Source organism: Pieris napi, chromosome 21 (genome assembly GCF_905475465.1).
Source record: "Pieris napi chromosome 21, ilPieNapi1.2, whole genome shotgun sequence".
In the NCBI taxonomy this organism is placed as follows: Eukaryota; Metazoa; Arthropoda; class Insecta; order Lepidoptera; family Pieridae; genus Pieris; species Pieris napi.
Genome location: NC_062254.1, coordinates 1,894,743 through 1,918,466, shown reverse-complemented (window position 1 = coordinate 1,918,466; position 23,724 = coordinate 1,894,743). Strand labels below are relative to the sequence as shown.

The 23,724-nt window shown below is 34.8% G+C and overlaps 1 protein-coding gene across 1 annotated transcript in view; it reads left to right on the top strand.

Annotated features, from left to right (window-relative positions):
• LOC125060109 (glutamate synthase [NADH], amyloplastic) overlaps nt 1-23,724 on the top strand; it is a 76,858-nt gene that overhangs the window by 36,834 nt on the left and 16,300 nt on the right. Inside the window, exons 7-31 of the mRNA XM_047664825.1 lie at nt 17-126; nt 469-566; nt 1,212-1,463; nt 3,240-3,361; nt 4,024-4,146; nt 5,367-5,527; nt 6,050-6,178; nt 7,422-7,578; nt 7,699-7,876; nt 8,371-8,475; nt 8,937-9,200; nt 10,565-10,652; nt 11,892-12,011; nt 13,038-13,165; nt 14,070-14,194; nt 15,126-15,270; nt 15,801-16,009; nt 16,740-16,885; nt 17,548-17,657; nt 18,276-18,409; nt 19,045-19,230; nt 20,543-20,691; nt 21,735-21,871; nt 22,393-22,519; nt 22,628-22,776. Coding sequence (XP_047520781.1) covers nt 17-126; nt 469-566; nt 1,212-1,463; nt 3,240-3,361; nt 4,024-4,146; nt 5,367-5,527; nt 6,050-6,178; nt 7,422-7,578; nt 7,699-7,876; nt 8,371-8,475; nt 8,937-9,200; nt 10,565-10,652; nt 11,892-12,011; nt 13,038-13,165; nt 14,070-14,194; nt 15,126-15,270; nt 15,801-16,009; nt 16,740-16,885; nt 17,548-17,657; nt 18,276-18,409; nt 19,045-19,230; nt 20,543-20,691; nt 21,735-21,871; nt 22,393-22,519; nt 22,628-22,776 — 3,652 coding nt within the window. The remainder of the gene's footprint in view (nt 1-16; nt 127-468; nt 567-1,211; nt 1,464-3,239; nt 3,362-4,023; nt 4,147-5,366; nt 5,528-6,049; nt 6,179-7,421; nt 7,579-7,698; nt 7,877-8,370; nt 8,476-8,936; nt 9,201-10,564; nt 10,653-11,891; nt 12,012-13,037; nt 13,166-14,069; nt 14,195-15,125; nt 15,271-15,800; nt 16,010-16,739; nt 16,886-17,547; nt 17,658-18,275; nt 18,410-19,044; nt 19,231-20,542; nt 20,692-21,734; nt 21,872-22,392; nt 22,520-22,627; nt 22,777-23,724) is intronic.

Below are 23,724 nucleotides of genomic sequence, written 5' to 3'. Positions count from 1 at the left end.
AAACAATGTCTTCTAGGAATACTTCAAAGATCTGTCGAACCCCGCGTTCACAACGTACCTAGCGCTGGTGCATACAAGATTCTCCACGAACACCTTCCCAAGCTGGGAGAGAGCACATCCTTTAAGGTAATTATAAATTATGTGTGATAGAAGTGGCGCAATGGAGTTTGCCCAGATCGCGAGTTCTACATAACCCTACCCCAAGAAGTCCGGCTGCAGGGGTAGTGTAGGGGGGAGGGTATGCGCCACGCATTTGCCTACTTAATAAATAATAATAACAGAACGTTTACCGATATCTTAGCCGAGGTTCATTTAAAACTTTGAGCTTATAACGTAAATTATTAATCTAAAAACTATGGAATGACTTTTCGTGGTCAATATTATTTTAGGCTCTTTTCTTCTTTTTCTCTTCTTCAAAGTGACGAAGAGATGAACTTTCATTTAAAACGTTATTAAAATGTTTTTCAGGGTTCTAGCTCACAATGGAGAGATAAATACGTTGCGAGGTAACGTGAATTTGATGAAGGCCCGCGAGGGTGTGATGAAGAGCAACAAGTATGGAGAAGGTATGTATCTCACTCACACTCTATTTGTAAAATTGTATCTAGATAGTTAGACTATCTCAGAATCCATAAATCGGGAGATCAATTTTATGTACCCATGAACATATATAAGACGAATAGAAATACAAAGCTATGTTAAATTAGTATGAAAATACAAAATATAATTTCCAATCAGTTAATTTATGACCTATCAAAATCTAATCATCAAAAATCTAATTTATTGGCTTACTTCGATTTTGAAGATACTTCAAGCATAGTATTGTCTTTTACTGACATAACTTTTACACATTTAACAAAACAATTTTTAACCGAATTGAAGTTATGTATTTGCATTATTTTACATAATCATTAACCCTCCATCTTTTAGTCGATACCAACTCCGGGGAAATAAATACAGATAACACAACTTTTTCTACAGCTGTGATACTTTTTGACATTCAACACCTTTTGTCTTCAGTGACCGTGACCACGCACGCTGTAAAGCACGCGAAACGTCGGTTAAATTTAAATAATTGCAAATACATAACTTCAATCCGGTTAAAAATTGTTTTATTAAATACTTCAAGCAGCTGACAAGCATAATCATTTGAACTGGACCTTAGCGTTGAGAATCTACTTCTCCCTATTATACTCTCTTCTTAATTATAGACCTGAAGAAACTCTACCCAGTAGTGGAACCAAATCTATCGGACTCTGGTTCGGCTGACTGCGTTTTGGAGTTCTTACTTCATGCCGGAAACAGATCTCTCCCCGAAGCCGTCATGACCATGGTCCCGGAGGCATGGCACAATGACCAGACCATGGACAAAGAGAAGAGAGACTACTATATGTGGGCCTCTTGTGCCATGGAACCGTGGGACGGGCCAGCTTTGATTTCCTTCACTGATGGACGGTACATAGGTAAGTTAATAGACAATATTTTATTAATTTCATATACCTTATCGTAATTAGCTACCAAAATTATTTCCATACGATTTATGGTCTTCAAGAAGAAGCTAATTCTCTCAAAAGCCAGCGACACACTTTCTGTCCACTTTGTTCAGTAAATTGACCCGTTTGTCCTGTTAAAAGAAAAAGTCAGTAGTTATTTTTAAAAAATGTGTGCGTGTACTAAGGTACACACGTAAGAAGTGAAACTTCTTTATGACCTTATTTTTCGAAAAATTATCTACTGTATGCAACTTAACGAAATTGGTTAAATAAAGTTTAACAAAAGGCTTTTATTATCATAGGCATGAATACAAATACAATTTTTTTTTTTTTACATTATTACTACTAAGATTATTACAGAATTTCATTAATTGTAATAGAATTATTAGTATTACTATCATTGTTATCGTTATTATATATTTTTGCTATTAATGGCTTCGAATCTCTTCGGATCAACCGTGGTAGGGACAAGAAAAAGATGGCGCGTAACCGAAAAACGTGACGATTTGCTACGAAATTTCTCCCATACGTCGATAAAAAATTCATTCTAACGCCGATAAAGAAGTTTGACTTCAAAAAGCAACATGGCGCGTAACCGAAAAACGTGACGATTTGCTACAAAATTTCTCCCATACGTCGATAAAGAACTTTCATTCCAACGCCGATAAAAAAGTTCAAAAAGCAATATGGCGCGTAACGGAAAAATGTGCCGCGTAACGAAAAAATGTTACACAAAATTTTTTTCCAACCCCGATAAAGAAGTTTCACTTCAAAAATATATCAGCTTTTATCAGTCTTGCCTTACTGGTGACTAGGTATCCCCTTGTATACGGCCTTAGTTCCTATATCCCTATGTATGCTTAAAACTTTAAAACTACTCAACGGATTTTGATGCGGTTTTTTTAATAGAGTTGAAGAGGAAGGTTTATATGTATAATAACATCCATTAAATAGTGGAGAAATACTGTTATTTTTGAGGTTTCTAATGTGATGTCGTAAATAATTACATTTTTACCGCTTACATTGCAAACGCAGGCTGATCCCTACGAGATTTATCAAAATTTCCAAATTCAACGCGTGAGGTCCACGGGTAGTAATGAATAAATCAAAGCTACTGGATCGATTTTAATCATTTTTTCAGTGAGAGGCTATATATTTTAAAACCGTGCGAAGCCAGAGCGGGCCGCTATATTATGTACAACGTTTACAGTTTTTTTGTAGTGTATTTAGTATCAGCATTGCACCCGTACGAAGCCGGGGCGGGTCGCTAGTTATAGAATAAAACAATTTGTATGACAATACTTGGAGATTAAAAAGAGTGGCGGAAAGTTTCTTGTCAGTTCTTCTTACCCGCTCTACGCTCTTGACTTGCGAACTGGTAGTAAATGTAAATTTACAATTAATTTAAGTTGACAATTCAAAAGTGTCCTTGGTTACCCACTTGAATAAAGATATTTTGAGTTTGAATAAACTAGATAATTGTCCAAGTCTTCTTGGATCTCTGCCGTAAAGTTATGGAATACGCTACTCTCTAGCTCTCTAAAGTCTGCTACATAAACACCTCTTAATCATCTCCTTTACACCTGTTTAATCGTGAGTTTTGTAAATATATTATTTGTATGTATTTAGAACCTAACTTAGTGATTTATGACTTAAGATTAGCTTTAAGTTTTTTTTTTTGGTTTTGTAATTGCAATTTTGTAACTAAAATAATTTGACATTTACCAACTATATTTTGTCTTCCAGGTGCCATACTTGATAGGAACGGTCTCCGGCCATCTCGATTCTACGTCACAAATGAGAATATCCTCGTCATGGCGTCTGAAGTCGGCGTCTATGATGTTGATCCGGAGAAAGTTATTCTGAAGGTAATGGGATTGTTTACTGTTTTAATATTGTTCTAATATCCAACTTAGAGGTTTATCTTATATATAAAATTCTCGTGTCACAATGTCAGTTACCATACTCCTCCGAAACGGCTTGACCTATTCTCATGAAATTTTGTGTGCATATTGGGTATGTCTGAGAATCGGACAACATCTATTTTTCATCCCCCTAAATGTTAAGGGTAGTCCACCCCTAAATATTTTTTTTATTTTTAGATATTTTTTTATGATACAGCATTAAAAAATACATACAACCCCTAACTTTCACCCCTCTACGATCAACCCCTATTTTTATTATAAATGATATACATGGCAAAACGACGTTTGCCCGGTCAGCTAGTTTATTTATATATTCACGCCTTTTTTCGGAAGTAGGCATAAACCACGGATCTCGATTTGCCGTACCTGATTCACTATGCTCCTCTGTTATTTATTTTATTTAATAGCAAACATTTGTCAATTCTCGGCATACTGATACATTGGTACATAAAGAAAAAAAAAATGGACTCGACAAACAAAAACATCTAAGTCTATCCTTAACCAAAATGAAAATTTCACCAAAATTGGTGCAGCTATTTGCGTTGGATGTTAACAATTGTAAAACTGTATATATAATTAATATTTTTTATACAATTTTATTTCAGAGTCGCCTAAAACCAGGTCGCATGTTGCTTGTGGATACTGAGGAGAAACGAATCATTCAAGACGTCGAGCTCAAGAGAAAGATTGCCCAAAGCAGACCGCATTCGCAATGGATTCAAGAACAGGTATATTTTTTTTTGTATTTTTTGTATTGATAATGAAAGATATACTATAAAAAATGGGTATTTTGATATAGAGTGATAAGAACACGGCTTTGAATTAAATCCATAAAGGCGTTGCAAATAACGTGAAAACACGCTTCGAATCGCAACCTGTCTACCGCTTGGGGTTTCGATCTGCGCCGCGTTAGGCCGCTCCTCGAGACATGCCGCACTTAACGATATCATACGCCGTTCCCTTGCCACCGTCAACGTGCCAAGTCTACTTGAGCCGAGTGGTATTGCAAGAGACGATGGCAGGAGACCGGACGGTATGAGTTTGATTCCATGGAAGATTTGGCCTAGTGGCTTCAGCGTGCGACCATACCTGAGGTCGTAGGTTCGATCCCCGGCTGTGCACCAATAGACTTTCTTTATAAGTGCGCATTTAACATTTGCTCGAACGGTGAAGCAAAACATCGTGAGGAAACCGACATGTCTTAGACCCAAAAAGTCGACGGCGTGTGTCAGGCACTGGAGGCTGATCACCTACTTGCCTATTAGGTTTAAAAATGATCATGAAACAGATTCAGAAATCTGAGGCCAAGACCTAAAGAGGTTGTAGCGCCACTGATTTATTTTATTTATTTTAATAGTACTGTTACCATGGCTGATGGCATTGATGTTTTTATACAACAAGAATGGTAACGAACTTAAGTCAATGTTTTGTAAGTCTGTTTAATCAGGGCTGTAATTTTTGGATGAGCGTTTTTCGTACTGTTTCTATATTAAAATTAAAATGTTTCATGCGACAATTTTTGGAATAGATGGTGAGTTAAATGTCCGAAAATGTATTTCAAACTAAATCTGTTAAACTATGATGGTAATAGTAAGTTTTAGAATCATGCAATAGATAGAATTTACCCTAATTTAGCCAATATGAATACTGTAATTTCATCTCATGTAATTAATTACGATAAAGTACGCTCGGAAGTTAACCGGCGTGGCGGTTATGCGAACTAACATACTTCTTTGTTGTATTTCATTCACAAATATATAATGTCGAACAATAATGACGTAACAGTATAACAAAATAGGTTATTTGGTATTGCTGCGACCTTAAATGGCACGACTGTTCTCTGTTCATAGACTCTATGAAATATGTCCACAGACTCTAGCAATAATACGTATGAAACTTGTAATTTTGTCGCCTTTAACTAAAATTTGACATTTATTCCTAATTCCAGATGTCAATGGAAGATATCCACAAATCGATACCACCGCAGAACGGTTCTCTTAACGGAGGTACCACTGAACCCATATCTGGTCTTTCGGATATGAGACTCGGTCTTTTCGGATACACCATTGAATCGATTAATATGCTGCTTCTGCCAATGATACAGAACAAGTAAGTGTTCTATTATAGTATTAAATGATAACTGCTTTAACCGAATTCAAAAAAGAAGGTTATCTGTTTGTCTTGCTTGTGACATATGAACTATTAGGCTACTAAACATATATGGGTTAGATAATATAACCATTTTAAATTAAATAATTAATTTAATGTTTTGTTACGATAACAAATATAATATAAAGAAGTTAACATAAGTGAATCCACAACAGCACCAAGCGTACAGACTCACGTACCACTCGGTTACCTGCGTGCACGCTCACATACGCGAAACATGCTAAACCAGTTTTCTTGTAGCTAAGTGCAAGTAACGATACAAAGATGTCGATAAAAATAAATAACATGTATATGCTACACATATGTGTTAAGTTCGTAAGTAAATTTCTCACAAATTTTTCATAACAAAGTTTCATCATAATCAGTTCAATAGTTCCTAAGATATGGGTATTCCAGGTACTCTGGATGGAGAATTTCTGGTACAGCTATTAAAGTCGGTTAACCTTGTGATAACTTTTTTAGGAAGGAAGCGCTAGGAAGTATGGGCAATGACGCTCCATTGGCTTGCCTTTCTCAATTCCAACCTCTGCCATACGAATACTTCAAACAATTATTCGCACAAGTCACGAACCCGCCCATCGACCCTTTCAGGTAAAATTATTTATTCAATAATTTTTTCTGTCTACGTTTACTCGTAAATATTACTAAGCATTCACGAACTTAATAGACCAACAATTATCTAGATTAGACTGAGCTCCGAATAATATTTAACAGTTTTTATCCATCAATTTAGAATACAATTACTTTTTAACTGACAGTTAGTTGTAGATTTAGCAGCAAAGGCTTACATTAGGCGTGCTTAAATTTTGCTACTTTCTGCATCAAATACTACAACCTATAATATAAATAAAAAAAAGGTGCGTGTACTTATGTACGCGCGTAAGAAGTTATACTTCTTTGGCATTATTAATAATACATACGGATAGTTAACCTCAATTGTATTGAAGCAGTTACGAAGGTTGATGAGCACAGTTTTTTCAAAAATATTTTCTAATATTAATTAGTATTGATTTAAATATTCAATTTAAATCACTTCTGAATATAATTCAGACGCACATATAAAATTCGCACTTGTATAATGAAAACAAAATGAAAACACGTGTTTTAAATGTAGAAACTCAAAGCATGTGGATAAATATTATAAATATAAATACACAGTGAACAGAGGCGGCGTGCGTGCCAACATGCGCCACTAACTTCATTCTGTTAATTTTGTATCACGGTGCGCGTGCATCGTAAAATTTCACTCTCATCAATTTTTTATAACGCGCCTAAAGAAGTATAACTTCAAAAACTGATTAAAAATGCTCAAAAGTGGTATCGGTTCCGTCAAAACACCAAGTTCAGAAGCGCAGCATTAATCCCCAACATTCGAAAGGATAATCTATAAAAATACATACATAATATATTGAAGATATATTTTTTTTTTAATTTTACTAAAGTTCTAAGACATACATATTTTGTGTTACGATTGATTCTTAATTCTTGCTATTACCAAATTAATTAAAATGTTCATTATTAAGTATACATCTTAGAACCGCTAACTATAAAGTTAACGATCATCTAGTTGATAAAAGGGCCTGGGACTAGTGCTAGACAGGGTACTTCTAATTAATTTGAGATATTTGTTTTAAAATAAGTGTTTGATGATTTGCTATTTTAAAAGAGTACCGAGAGTTTTTTTACGCCGACTTTTTCTCTCGGTCTACACCCTCTGTCTTCTTTGCGAATGAGTAGATATGTCTACTGATTCCAATTTAATGACGTGGAATAAGTGATACCTGTATCTTATGTTCCATAATAAACATATTTAACCATTGTGATATATTTTCAGAGAGAAAATCGTCATGTCCCTAATGTGCCCAATTGGTCCCACTGCGAACATTCTGGAACCGAGTGCCGAGTTCGTTCATCGACTGTTCCTGCCTCAACCCATACTCTCTATACCCGACTGCGAGGCTTTAAAGAAGAGTAACTACCGGGGATGGAAGGTAAGGCACCATTTAACAATAATCATATTCCTTGAAAACTTAAAAATATTTAGTGGATTTAATTATGTACGTAATATAAGCCCCGCCCCATTCAGGAAAAAAATCTCAAATGTTTTTCAGACTAAAGTAATAGACTGCACATTCGAATACACTGATGGGCCTTTGGGCCTAGAGGCAGCATTGACCAGTATCTCTAAAGAGGCCCACACTGCTGCAACTGCTGGATACCAACTTCTGGTGCTTTCTGAGCGATTGGCCGGACCCCGACGAGTTCCAGTTAGCTCTTTGCTTGCTCTTGGTAAGTTGTATGGTATTTTTTAATGATATCAATTAATTTTAAACATATATTAAGAATAATTTAATTATAAATTCAAGTTTTATGAATAAAACCAAAAAGGTCCAAATAACAATTTCACGTGTACGGCGATACTTCTAGTAGGTCATCAATCAATTTTATTTGTATGCTGTTTATCTGTCAAGTTTCAGGCTTCTAAATTAACCAAATTTATTTTAAAATATTAAATATGGCGACACAAAATAATATATTTTTTAATTCTACTAAAATTCTATAAGTTACTCAAATATTATTGGTCAACCCAATTTTTTATTTCAAATTATAGGCTAACGTACATTTTTATACACCAGAAGTTTCATGTTTACGTGTCGAAGTACGTGTCGCACTGAGTGTACGTAAAAATTCAATCACATGAATTACCGGATATTATAATTATTTTAATTGTAAAATCGATATTGAATAAATTCCTATACAGAGTCCCTTACCAATATTTGCAGGTGCGGTCCATCATCACCTGATCGAGACACGTCAGCGCATGAAGGTTGGGATCATCGTGGAAACTGCTGAAGCGAGAGAAGTGCACCATATGTCTGTTTTGCTTGGTGAGTGAAGGAAGATGTAATTGGCCATTTTGTAATTTGTATAAATTGACCAAAAATTATTGCAAAATATAAGTTTATTGCTTGTTTGTTTGAACATAGATTTATTAAGTCCCCTTCTTTGCTTATTTAGGAAACTAGAACAATTATTTTTCTTTCGAGTTTCCTTACGTTAATGTTGTAAAAAAAATTATTATCAAGATCAGATTCACTAGGCATTTTCTTTCGTGAACTGTGGAATCGACTCCCGGTGGAGGTCTTCTCTGGAAGATACGACCTCCAATATATAAAAATAATCCTCCCTCACATGCCGGCAACACACGGTATTACTTAATATCAGATGAGCTTTCTGCCCGTTTGCCCCCTCTTCTATACTGAAATGAAAATCTAAAAATATAGAAATAAAAAAAAATCTAAATTTAATTTATATAGTATGTATATATGTCCATAAAATATCTTTACAGGTTACGGTGCAGACGCTATATGTCCGTACTTAGCGTTCGAGCTGGCGTTTTCACTTCGAAACGACAATATTCTAGACCCGACCTTAACCGACGCAGACATATACACGGCGTACCAGAAATCTATTGAGACTGGCTTGGCCAAAGTCATGGCCAAGATGGGAATCAGCACTTTACAGTCGTACAAAGGAGCCCAGATCTTCGAGGCCGTCGGGCTCAGTGAGGAAGTCGTGGACAAGTGCTTTAGAGGCACGCAGTCTAGGATTGGTGAGTAAATAAAAATAAAAGAAAAAAAAATGTCTTTGGTATTTGTGATTAAATAATGTTGTCTTATCATCTAAATAAAATTCTCGTGTCAGTGTTCGTTCCCAAACTCCTCCGAAACGGCTCGACCGATTCTTATGAACTTTTTTATGCAGTTAAGTCTGAGAATCGGCTATTATCTATCTTTCAAACCCCTAAGTAATAATGGGGGTGTCCAGCCCAATTTTTTTTTTTTGTTTTTTTTTATGATTCATACAAAAATACACACAACCCCTAATTTTCACTCCTCTACAGTCAACCCCTATTTTTTATTATTGTAGATAGTTATTTTTGTTGGGATTGCAACATTTCTACTTCAGTTTTTCTTATTTTTATTTTTAGTAAAATTTTGTATCCATATTTCTGAGTTCAGCAACTTAAAGTTTAAATTACACTCGTGCTTAGATTTGGTAGCGAATGTTATTTAACATGAGAGAAAAATAAAAATATATCAAGAAAAGAGCGTACAAATTCTTAAACGGTCGGCAACGCACTTGCGAGGATTCTGGCAATGTGTCTATGCGGTGTCACTTCACATTAGGTGAGCCTCCTGTCCGTTTGCCTTCTCTTACATCTATACTAATATTATTAAGAGACAAGATTTGATATTTTGTTTGTTTGAAATGAATAGGCTCCGAAACTACTGGATCGATACCAAAAATTCTTTCACCGTTGGCAAGCTACACTATTCCCGAGTGACATAGGCTATGTTTCATTTTTTAAAAAAATAGGGATGCTTACTCAAACTTGAATAATCTAACCCAAGATGCAAAAAAAATAAACAAAAAACTTCCTTCAATCGCGTGCGCTGCGAAAACTATTAATGATAGAACAAAATGATGTATTACAATTTTTCAGGACACATCACTATCTATAAAAAATTTCACAGAGATTGATTAGATAGAGACAGCATGTCTCTATCTATTATAGATACGTCACAATAAGCGTCCTTTTATTAATTTTTTTTTATTAAAATACCACCCCTAGAAAAGGCTCTTTATTCGTACCTAGGTATTGATCCTTATTAAAATAAATACCAACGTTTCACATAAGCTATAATTAAATGGCATAACCACCAAAAAGCATGATGGATTGGTGTTCTCCTGGCGTTTCTCTTGAATAGTTTAATTATTAAACTAAGCTAAGATTTTTGTTATATTAAACTTTAATATAACAAAAATCTTAGCCACAGCAACGCTTGGCTGGGCCCTACTTGTGTTACAATAAAACAAAGTTAAATATGACTAAATCATAAAATTACCCTGACCTATTTGTCAGAATAAATATATTAGTTTAAATATAAAAATAACTGTATTTTTTCATAATAGGTGGTGTAACGTTCGAAATATTATCGAAAGAGATATTCGATCGACATGCTCTCACCTACGGAGATTGTAAAGATATGCTGGTCTTACGGTGAGTGACATTATGATACTTAAAGGTTTTCTTTCTTTCTTTCTTTTCTTAGGAACGGACCCTCCGTTCACGTATTTTTATTTTTTATTTGATTTTTCGTGCAAAAGCAACAAATATTCTTAAATAAATGCTATATACAAAAAAAAAGGGTGCGTGTACTTATGTACGCGCTTAAGAAGTTATACTTCTTTGGCATTACTAAAAATAGTTTTTGATTGCATGCAAATAATGAATTATAATTAAATAATCAAAGACTGAAAAAGGAGTCATTATAGTCAATTAAGTTCAGTTTACATTTGAAAAATCAAATAAATAATTATTTATTATTATTCTCTTACATTAAGTGTAACATAAATTCTATTTAGTTAAAAGTATATATTATTATATATTTAGAACATCTCTACCAAACACTAAGATGTATGTTGTAGCTTTGGCAGTATTGCACAATATAAAATTAATAAATTTCTTTGAAAAAATAATTAAAACTCCTTTATTTGTTTAAAAGGTAAATGACAAATGTCATTATGGTCATTCAAAATTCTTGGCATACGAACTTCACGCATATTCTATTTCTTTTTACTTGTAGATTGTCTTATTCCTATCTCGCTCGCGCACGCTATAATCACACTGACAATGTTGTGTCACAGGTGCGCGCGCATCGTAAAATTTCACTCTCATAAATTTTTCATAACGCGCCTAAAGAAGTATAACTTCAAAAAGTGGACTAAAAATTAAAAATGATACTTTCATTTAGCTTTACTTGCACAGCTTTACCATATGTAGGTTTTGAGACAACCTTTAGGGTGTCAATATACAAGTCGACGACTCATTGGTCGAGTGGTTAGTACCCCTGACTTTGAATCCATGGGTCCCGGATTCGAGCCCCGGCTGAGACGAACATCGATGTGATGAGCATTTGGTGTTGTGCTTAAATAATGTTGTCTTATCATCTAAATCAAATTCTCGTGTCACAATGTTCGTTCCCAAACTCCTCCGAAACAGGTAGGTCTTGGGTGTTTAAATATGTAATTATATGTCTATCTATCTATAGTATGTATGTATATCCGTTGCCTAGTACCCATAACACAAGCTTCACCAGCTTAGCATGGGACTCGGTCAATTAGTGTGAATTGTCTTAAAATAAAAGTACTTACATACTTACAGCTGGTTATCTCGAATTCCGAGATTCTTACCTAATTTAAGCTTAACTGAACTAATAATGAAAATGTTGAATTATAGGAACCCGGGATACTACCACTGGCGCGCGGGTGGCGAAAAGCACATCAACGATCCGATGTCCATTGCCAACTTGCAGGAAGCCGCTTCTAACAGGAGCCAGTCCGGATATGACCGATTTAAGTATGCTCGTTGCGTGTTGCTACAGTTAAAATAAATTCTAAAAGATTATTTACTTGGCGCATAAACTCTATATATGTGACACAGATTCAGAAAGAGTTACAATTGTGTGGTTATCGTTGTCGTCCAACATTTATTAAAAAAATAAAAACGTGTTTGTACTTACGTACACGCGTTAGAAGTTATACTTCTTTGGCGGAACAAGATAAAAATCTTTTCAATAATATTCTACGTTTGTAGAAAAAACGACATTAACAATAGAAAAAACTAAAATGTTGACTATAGCTAACTTCAGGGGGTCGGTTTTTTGTGACGGTGTGCGCGCATCGTAAAAATTTATTCTCATTTTTCCCTAACGCGCTAAAAAAAGTATAACTTCAAAAGTGCGCTCGTTCGGCTCAGACTATCAAGGAGTAATTGAAACTCAACTAACTTCAACGTACTACTGACAGATTGCCACATTGATATTGTGACAATTTATAATCTATAAAATGTCTATGATATTGCCTGGTGTTGCCATTCTAATGAAATAAATGGAATTGTTAATTTTTATTTATTTACTTGTTTTGCCTTCTATTTAATCTAACATAAAACATGTGTAGTTTAATTAAATAATTTTAATTATGAACTTGGTAGAACTTTTGTTTCACAACAATTTAAAACAAATTTCAAACTCTAGGTAATTATAACTATGGTTTTGATCTCAAGCAATTTACGAAATGATGCAGTCACACTCTCTTGCCTTGAGTCAGCTCGGGAAATTAGATTTAAGTTTGATTTACTTACTAGAAGAGTGGCGGAGAGTTTCTTGCCCGCTCTACGCCCTTGACTTGCGAACTGTTAGTAAATGTAAATTTAGAATCAATTTAACATATTTTCTGTTGACGTTCATAAGTGTACTTATGCCTATATGAAAAAAGTTATTTTGAGTTTGAGAATATGGGCTGTTTAAGGTGTGTCTGTTTCCGAAAATGAACCATTGACCTGATTAAGGAAATCTCTTACCAGCCATGTTTTTTTTTTTTTCAGGGAAAGTGCGTTGGAGTCCGTCCGCGCCTGTACTCTTCGGGGTCAACTGGAGTTGGTGAAATTAGACGAATCCATCCCGTTATCCGAAGTAGAACCCGCTTCGGAAATCGTGAAGAGATTTGCTACTGGTAGCTATTTATTTACTATTGACCTCTATCTATTTATATATATCCTGTCCACCAACGCTTGAATCTCCAAGGGCTTGAAATATATTGTTACGAAACTTAGTTTACGAGATATTTTTGAAAGCCTTAATAGATATCAAATTCTCATATATTGAGGTCAGAACAGTGTTGGCCTAGTGGCCTCAGTGTGCGACCCTCAACCCTCCAAGGAAGTCCATAGGTTAAACACTATCTAGTACGATGAAAGAAGATATCATGAGGAATGGAATTTCGTAGACCAAAAATCAACGTGTCAGGCGTAGAAGGCTGATTCTACCTACTTGCCTATTAGGTTAGGGAGCGTTCAAATATTACGTCACGCAATTTTTGGAGATTATGGGACCCCCCCATGTTTCCCAACGTTTCGTGACCACCTAGTGACTCTTTATACCTAAAAGTTACTATTATGTGGTGTAAAGTACTGGAAAGTCGTAAATAATATTAACAATAACGCGTAATTCAATCCCCGCTCCGCATTGTACGTTTTACTAAAGGGGAAAACCCCCCCCCCCCCAAATTTGATACGTATTACTTGAACGGTCCCTTATCCCTTATCTAATAGATTCGCATTTCATTTAATACTAGATCAATACGTTTTCTATTACGAGGTTATCGAGCGAAGACCGTCATTTCACCTAAATGTCTCAATGTATTGGTTAGGTTAGGTTAGTGTAGTATTTTTGTAACTACTACTACTAACGTACAAAGACCGGCAACGCACCCACTAAAACATGGTCTTCGATGAATTCCCTTTTTTGCCGTTCCGTAGATTCGTTTGCCCTCCTATAAAAAAAAACCCTTTTCACAATCAAATCCGAATCCTGGATCCTGGGTTTTTTAATGTCGAGTATGAAAAATATTTTTCCAGGTGCCATGTCCTTCGGATCGATATCTTTGGAGGCTCACACGACTCTTGCAGTCGCAATGAATCGCATCGGAGGGAAATCCAATACTGGGGAAGGTGGAGAAAACGCTGATCGGTACTTGAATCAGGTCGGTGTCTTCTTAAGTGGATTTACCTTATATTGGATAAAAAAATCTTATTTTTTACTTTATTACTTCTATGTATTGAGATGTTGCCATAATAACGTCGTCAATTGCCACATAATTGTATTTGTTTAATCTATATAAATAAAAAATGAATAGCAAAATGTGGCTGAGGTCAAAACTCGCAGACGGTTGGAGCTATATATATTCTTAAACTCTGAGGAAGGTTTTTATGGAGAAAAAATATAAAAAAAGACAAAATTTTGGATATTGGTGTTTTAATTTTGTTTTTGTATGTAGCTACCAAAAAGGTAGGCTAAGTAAAAAATCATATTAAAGCGAAAAAAATTCGCGGAGGCAGTTAGTATTGTATAAAATATTTGCAGTCATGCAACTTTAAAAAATCCAATGAGTTTTTTCGAGTTACTCTCAATTAAGCTCGTGTTCTGCACTAAGCTAAGCTAATATTACTTTAATTAGTGTGTTGTTATAGTTCAAATAATTTGCCTACACCAAAAACGCAAGTCAAATTAGCAAGTAGCCTGCCTATTAAGAATTAGAACGCTCTTTTTATGAAAGACTTAGGGTCTTTCGAATTGGTTCAGAAATACTTCACTAGCCAACTGGTTACAAATGCGCGGCAATAACTGCCTTAATGGGGCGTTCCCACGAAGCGTTAATCACGACAGTCGTGGTTGACTGTCGTGATTAACGCTTCGTGGGAACGCCCCTTAAGAATCGCTTAGTTGTGGAACGACGGAGGTCGAGGTGATACGGGTGGTATTTCGTATTCTGCCTTAATGTCCCTTGAGGAAACCATACGGCCTTAACGTCCAAAAGCAACCGTGATCATTTTGTCCTTATCATTCTTGAGTGTCTACATATGAATAAAAGAGACAAAACATACTTGAACAGCAATTTGAATTTGAACCTACAGGACGCAGAATTCAACAAGCGATCCGCGATCAAGCAAGTAGCATCGGGTCGTTTTGGAGTCACAGCATCATATTTGGCTCATGCTGACGATCTACAAATCAAAATGGCGCAGGGGGCGAAGCCGGGTGAAGGGGGAGAGTTACCTGGTGAGATATTTTATTTACTTGTGTTTTGTGTGAACCTTTTAACTTAATTTAAATTTCTTGTACCCTCTAGATACCCATGATTCTTTCAGAAGAACTCGGTTTGCCCAAAAATCTGTGATACCCGGATTTAGTTGCTTCACGGTTGCTTACACAGCTCTAAGTTCCTTCACACTTTGAAATCAATGTATTAAATAATTTGTAATGATCATAAATTTATCGAAAGATCCATAATTAAATATTGATTTTTATACATAAGTCACGTTACACAAAACGATCACAGATTATTCCAATCCATGATGACTTTTTATTTTAATGACCATTTACGTTTTTGATCGAAATTTTATGTGTTTGTGTAAAAAACTTGATGTTTGTTTGCATATATATTTACAAGCATTGTACGTAAGCCAATACTTAACAGAATCAAACATATAAATTTGTATATCTTCTATTGTCACTAATAAATAATCTGAAATGGTTTTTGCTCATCAAAGACGTAGTTTGAATATTTAAATAAATATTTTTCTTCTCAGGTTACAAAGTAACGGAAGACATAGCGCGTACGCGTTGCTCCGTGGCTGGCGTAGGGCTGATATCACCTCCTCCACACCACGACATCTATTCCATTGAGGACTTGGCTGAGCTGATCTACGATCTGAAATGTGCCAACCCTAGAGCCAGGATATCTGTCAAACTCGTTTCCGAGGTAGGCGTGGGCGTGGTCGCTTCTGGAGTCGCCAAGGTATGTTTCATATACAACGTTATATTTTATAAATTGTATAAGTATAGCTTGGGTTATTATAGTGACTCCTTAGGTCAGTCTTGTTGATGTGCGCTCGCGCTTACTCATACAGTAAAAGAAAGCATCGTGAGGAAACAAACATTGAAGGCATTTGACAAAAAAATCAATGCTGTAGTAGCTGTTCATCTACTAGGATCTCAAATCAACTCAAAATGTAAAAAAAAAAATATTTTTTTAAATTATTAATGGATATCATGGACCGAAGTTTATTAAACAACCCATATGCAATATATTTATTGACATATTAAATTCAATATAAAATATGTTTCATCAAATAAACATCTCGGTGAAGGTCGGTCCATATCGGGATCTTAGACTATACTTGCATATTAAAAAAATGATTACGAATAGATTCAGAAATCTAAGGGCAAGAACTTGCAGTGCCAGTTTTTTTGATCTATCACTTGTTTTACCCTTTTTTTTATTAAAACTAAGGTTTTCATTAACGTACGAAAGATATTAAATACCAATTCAATGTTATGTCTTTATCACACTCGTGTAAAATTGCAATTAATAAGTTAATAAAATAAGTCATTGAGTTTTTAACACTGTTCTTAAGTTATATTTGTTAACTTAGCTAAATAAATTATTATTCATTCAGTTCAAAATGTTGACTACGTAACTTTTAAATGGTCAACATTATTTACTGATAATCTATTTAAATATTTAGGGTAAAGCCGAGCATATAGTAATCTCCGGCCACGACGGTGGAACGGGAGCAAGTTCCTGGACTGGAATTAAAAGTGCAGGTTTACCTTGGGAGCTTGGAATCGCGGAGACCCATCAGGTTCTGGTCCTCAATGATCTTCGGTCCAGGTGAGGTTCTAGAAAACTAACCAATATTTTCCAGGTATAGGACTTTAAGTAAAGTTGTATTATCAAATTCCAAATGTAATCAATCTTTGTGTCAGTACCAAAATTAGCCAATTATTTTAACCTCAACCAAACCCGGCAGTATACTTAATGGGATTACGACAACTTGTTTCATTTTTTATCAACCATATCTCTTGAAGGCTAAAATTTGTTTTTAATTTCTCTTTTACTCTTCAAATTTTAAAAGTTGTAACTGGAATATAAGATTATATAAATAAAGCACCTGGCTGTGCACCAATGGACGTTCTGCCTACGTGCGCATTTCACGCTCGCTCGTACGCTCGTATAGAACGTCGTTTGGAAACCGGCTTAGACACAAAAAGTCAACGGCGTGTGTCAGGCACAGAAGGCTGATCACCTACTTGCCTATTAGAAAAACATGATAACGAAACATATACAGAAATCTAAAGCTCATTCCCAAATGGTTGTAGCGTCACTTATATAATAATTGACCAGGTATGTCGATTGATAAAGGTCATTTGTCTTACTTTCTCACAGAATAACATAACGAACGCACAATCTTTCCGCCTTTTGTTTAAGATCTGGTTTATAGACAACCGCGCTCAAGTGTCTGACTTAATCTTTGTTTGGGGTTTTTTTTTCAGAGTTGTCGTACAAGCTGATGGTCAGATCCGTACTGGATTTGACGTGATGGTGGCAGCTCTCCTCGGTGCTGATGAGTTTGGCTTCAGTACAGCACCTCTTATTGCGCTTGGTATGAAGATTTTTACATGATTAAGCAGATTTAAAAAGTTTTCCTTGCCTTGCCTTAGTACTTTGAGACTCTGTTTCAAGCTGTAGTCATCATAGGATAATTTTAAGTGTTTAATACTTTTGAAATATACGTAATCAATTTCAATTGGGATCATAGACCACTCCCACAAATGTTGTTGTTGAAATGTTTAAAAAAAAGGGTGCGTGTACTTATGTACGCTCGTAAGAAGTTATACTTCTTTGGCATTATTAAAAATAGTTTTTGATTGCATGCAAATAATTAATTACAATTAAATAATCAAAGACTGGAAAAGGAGTCATTATAGTCAATAAAGTTCAGTTTACATTTGAAAAATTAAATAAATAAATATTTATTATTATTCTCTTACATTAAGTGTAACATAAATTCTATTACTATTCGAATGTTGTTTTTAAATTATGTCCAATGCCGTAGCATCTTCCGTGGGCAACTTAATTCTGTTAATTTTGTGTCACGGTGCGCGCCCATCGTAAAATTTTACTCTCATCAATTTTTCATAACGCGCCTAACTTCAAAAATATGCCTTTTCATTTGTAACAGAATTTATGGCTATTTTAGGAATGTGAATAATATTTTCAGGATGTACGATGATGCGTAAATGCCACTTGAACACGTGTCCCGTCGGAATCGCCACTCAGGATCCGGTGCTGAGGAAGAAGTTCGCTGGCAAACCGGAGCATGTCATCAACTATCTATTTATGTTGGCTGGAGAGGTAAATTTTTTGGCTTTTTAAATCTTAACAAATGCAATAAAAATATCTGTACGTAATGTAGAACGTACAAGTACGTATTGCAAAATACATGTTCGTAATTTTTGTTGAAAGTTTTTTTGGTACGACATTTATAATTATTTGATTTATTTGAAATAGTTTAGATTCATGACAATTTTACTGCTTTATCTTCGATGCGACAATTTTTTTTAAATTTAACCTTCCTTTCACTCGTTATTAGGTTTTAGTCTAGATATGTATGTGGTATCCCTTTTAAGTACATAATTACCATTTATTTCCGCCAATATATGGACCTTATAAATATTATCCATAACTAACAAAATTTTATATAGATTTTAAAAACGCATTGCTTACGTGGTGATGTTTGTTCACAAATTTCACGAATATTAATTATTAATATCAAGTTACAATCTCGTCTTGGCGCTGTCGAATGTCTTAATATAGAAAAATTTACTGGATTTAAATTTGAAAGACTAGAATTCGAGCCTAAAAAAAATATACAGATGATCCTATCAAAGGTAGTTTCCAACTTAGGGACTGCAATTTCATCAAAATCTGTTTAGTATTAAGCTTTGAAGTTGATTGATTTTTTAAATTATATTGTCTAAAATTTCGAGGTACGTGAACACATGGCGGCCGTCGGAGTACGTCGCTTCCAGGAGCTGATCGGTCGAACGGACTTGCTCAAAGTGCGTGAGAATAACGACAACCACAAAGCCCGAGCTCTGAATCTGAGTCTGATACTGAAGAATGCCTTACACATGCGACCAGGGGTCAACATCATCGGAGGTTCTAAGTCTCAGGTATTTTGAACTCCTTGAATCTTGAAGCCTGCAAATCCAGTTTTTTTTGAAGTGAAACTTCTTTATCGGGGTTGGAAAAAAATTTAGTGTAACATTTTTTCGTTACGCGTCACGTTTTTCGGTTACGCGCCATGTTCCTTTTTGAAGTCAAACTTCTTTATCGGCGTTGGAAAAAAATTTACCGTCACATTATTTATTATTATTTATTCGACACTTAATATTTTAATGACAATTAAATTCAATAAATTCCTAACATATCTTCCTTTTTCCGTCCCTCTAAGTATCGGAAATCTAAACTTTTAGATTTGTATAAATATGAACAACACTTCAAGATTAGTTTGCCACTGAAGTTTCACTTCTGACATGTGTACTTTGTACACACACACATTTTTTTTTAATTGTCTCGGCACAACGACTTAATTTAAAACTAAACTATTTTACTACAAAGGATATTTAACATAAGAAATTATCCAATTACTATTCTCACAGTATCTATTAATTCTGTTTTAGTGTTGCCCAAATGCAAGACCAAGACGAGACTTAGGCCAGTCTTGGTCTTGCTGCAAGTCTTGCAAGTCTTGCAAATACCTATTAGCCTATTATTATAAGATATTCATGTGTATGTTTAAAACATAAAAAAACTGGTGTAAGTTAAAATGTGTTAAAATAATTAACTGTTGAAATCGAGCTTTCGTCAACTGTCATTTTCATACAAAGGTCTATCTACAGACACTGATACGACCTCCCATGGATAGCTTGTATCGACAGATGGCTATTACAATCCGTCGATTGGTTATTGGCACACTTTTACAACATTTTATTTAAGATTACTATCTCAGATGGTGCATTATGGATTGAGATAGGTTTATTGGGTTCGGGCGTTAATAACACCCAAATCTCGGTTTGTCTTAACTGCAAGCCGCAAGAGTCTTGCAGGTTTCAGTCTTGGTGTTGCGAAAATGCAAGACCAAGACCTATTTTGGGCAATACTACTTTTTTTGTATTCTATTTTTTCACTTGCCACTGTTTAGCACTTAAGACTAACATGCACTCACATACATTCACTAAAACGAATGGTTTTGGCCTTTTCAATTTTCTCACTAGGCCCGTAGTGTAAAGAACTGGAAGAATTTTAGTTAATTATGATATTAATCCCTTTCTATTGTGATATTTATGTATGTGATGTGTTAGATTGTTTGTTTTCAACTTTATATACTTTATTCTATTACCGCTTTAATATACGAGTTTTTATATGAAATATACTAATTCGAAACAACGTATGCGTATACGTAATATATATTGATGATTACAGGACTTCCAGTTGGAAAAGCGTCTGGATAACCAGGTGATCCAACAATGCGCTGGTATTTTGGAAGGTACTGAGAAGAATGTCGATGTCAGTTTAAGAATCACCAACGAAGATCGGGCATTTACGTCCACTCTTTCGTACCATATTGCGATGTAAGAACTTTTTTATTATAAGTAGTAGTTTATAGTAGTAGTAGTATGAAAGAAATCCAACGTGTTCTTGAAATAATTAATAATAATAATAATTAAATTCTAAACTTAATTTTTGACGTGACAACGTCTAATAACGCCGGCTGTATGAAAAAGCGTGACCTCATGTCCCGTGACGCTCACTGTCCCATGACGCTTACTGTCCCGTGACGCTCACTGTCCCGTTACGCTCATTGTACGCTTGCGCCGCATCTATCTCTCTTCCACTCGATTGGTCTATTAAGTATTTCATCAATGTTTTGTTATGGCGTTGTCTCGTTAAACTGTCGTCCGTAAACCTACAAACTAATAATCAACTAAAAACTCAATATTCGTGAAGATATGTAAAGTAATTAATAATTAATCAATTACCTGAAATAATTATAGAAACAACATTTAGAGTTAGATACATAAATTCTTCTTGTAAAAATTCAAATGACAAGCCAAAACTAACATCTATCTCCACAGACTGACAAACTCTCAATATTACAATGAAAAAAATTGTAATTATTGCTTTACATACGTACTTCGATAACGAAAATATGTCTGTATGAATTGGTAGAATTTCTTGGGAAAACTAAGAAATTCTTTAAATTTTTATAATTATGTATGTGTTATATAAAAGTTGATTAAAACCTGCACAGCATTCAGCCGGTGTATGGTCAGTGCCCCGTCTTGTGGCCCCCATGGCAAAAGGCTTTGCCCGCCCCTATATTTCTTTATGAATATAATTGTAGACTACTGGATTCGATGTAGGAATACTATATCTCCAAGAACTTTATTTATGGTTAAGGTTGTTACTTAGACATATACATACGTTTATTACAAACGAAAACACATACACATAAACACACAAAATAACAATACTTAAAGAAAAAAATAAAATAAGACATCAAAAACAATAAAAAATAAAAAGTTCCCTTTTGCCATTCGGTTCGCTTCCAGTGTGTAATACTTCTAATATTAATTGTAAAATTATAATGACCTAATACTGAAAAAATGAACAGGAAATACGGTGAGAACAGTCTACCTGAGGGTTCTTCAATAAACATATCGCTGACCGGTTCGGCTGGTCAGAGTTTCTGCGCTTTCCTTTGCAAAGGGGTGACGGTCACTTTGGAAGGAGATTCTAACGACTATGTCGGTGAGTTCATTTGTCTAATTATCTGAGGTCAAATATTAATAAGAGAGGGAGAGTGATTTAAAGAGAGCGTATCTGCATCTATGTATTTAGACTTCGTTATCTTAAACATTTAAAAAAAACAGGTTATATCGCTAACAAGCGATTTCTTCCAGGCAACCCTTGTATTTACACCACAATATTTTTTATAAGAATAAATATTTAAAAAAAAGAATAATATTTATTAAATAAAATTTAAAAGAATAAATATTTTTGTAAAAATAATATTTATTAAAAAAGTTACACCACAATACAAAATAGTTAAAAATATGTGTTATGGCTAACACAAAATTGCCAAAGCTTTTTTTTAATTGTGACCTGAGCATTTAAAATATAATTAAAGAGATTAATATATAGTAATGTAGTTTATAAGCCGACAATTTTTTTTTTGTATTTATATTTATTATAAAGAATGTAAATGTCTTAACACTTTTCACAATTTGTTAAAAAATAAAAGGTCCGTTAACATAAACTGTATTTTCCAGGCAAAGGATTATGCGGGGGCAAAGTTATAATCTACCCACCAAAGTGCTCCCCATTCGAGTCTCACGTGAACGTGATCGTTGGAAATGTGTGTTTGTACGGCGCCACCTCGGGACGGGCTTATTTCAGGTAAACAATTTAAGATTTAGTAAAATTAATATAAAAAATTATATATAAAAAGGTTAAAATATCAAATTTCTATTTGATTTCTTCTACATTAATAAAAAAATATTTCAGGGGTATCGCATCGGAACGTTTCTGCGTACGTAATTCAGGGTGCGTGGCGGTCGTGGAGGGCGTGGGAGACCACGGCTGCGAATACATGACGGGAGGAACTGTGCTGGTGCTGGGACTCACTGGTCGGAACTTCGCTGCTGGAATGAGCGGTACGTAGGAACTAACCGATATTGCTTTTTAAAATATCTGTACCACAAAGAACGGTTCGGTGGCCGTCGATACACAATTCATATTAAAATAATAAGTCCTGAGTACATACCTCGTCAATGTCGCCTTACAGGAAGATAGGCACACATATATTTTCAGCCGTAAGGATTTGGATAAGTATGATATGGGCACAAAAAGAGGTTAGACTGATGATAATTGATACCTTGCCTCACACTAGTTCTTAAACACGCACTAAACACTCACTATACAATTTTAATTAGTAGACGTGTCTATAATCAACTATAATTAACAAAAAGTATATATCCAAATAAAAAATGCTAGATGCACGAGAACACGTAACCCGAAAGAAGCTCAACAATGACTAACAAAAAATGTGTCGATCGGCCGTGCGTAAATATTTTGCATCACCCTCATCAATTTTTATAAAATTAATACATATAATTTATTTCGAACAATATCTAAAAATAATTTAATTAACGAACTGTACAGATTAAAAGAATTGTGTGGTTTTATGAAACCACGGTAAGAGTGAAACTTTTTTTCACATTAAAGAAATTTAACTAAAAAAATTTGGAATAATATTCCATTTAGGGTATAAAAATAGCTTTATCAATCTCAATTTTATACTTGGAAAATTGGAATGATAATGGGAAATAATAAAAGCAGACTAAGTCACCAACTAATATTTTTATTGAACTCTGTGTACGACAAACATAATACTTAACGATTATATAGATTATATACACATATTAAATAATAGTCTATACACTACACGGTCAGCTGCTGCGAACTATAGGCGCCGCCATATTGGTCTTGCATACTTTGACGAGCGCCTTTCACTGTATCCCTACTCCGCGGCCGACCGTCACGCGACATGCAACACACAGACGAAAAAGTTTGAGACGATGTAATAAGAGTTTCACTTTAAC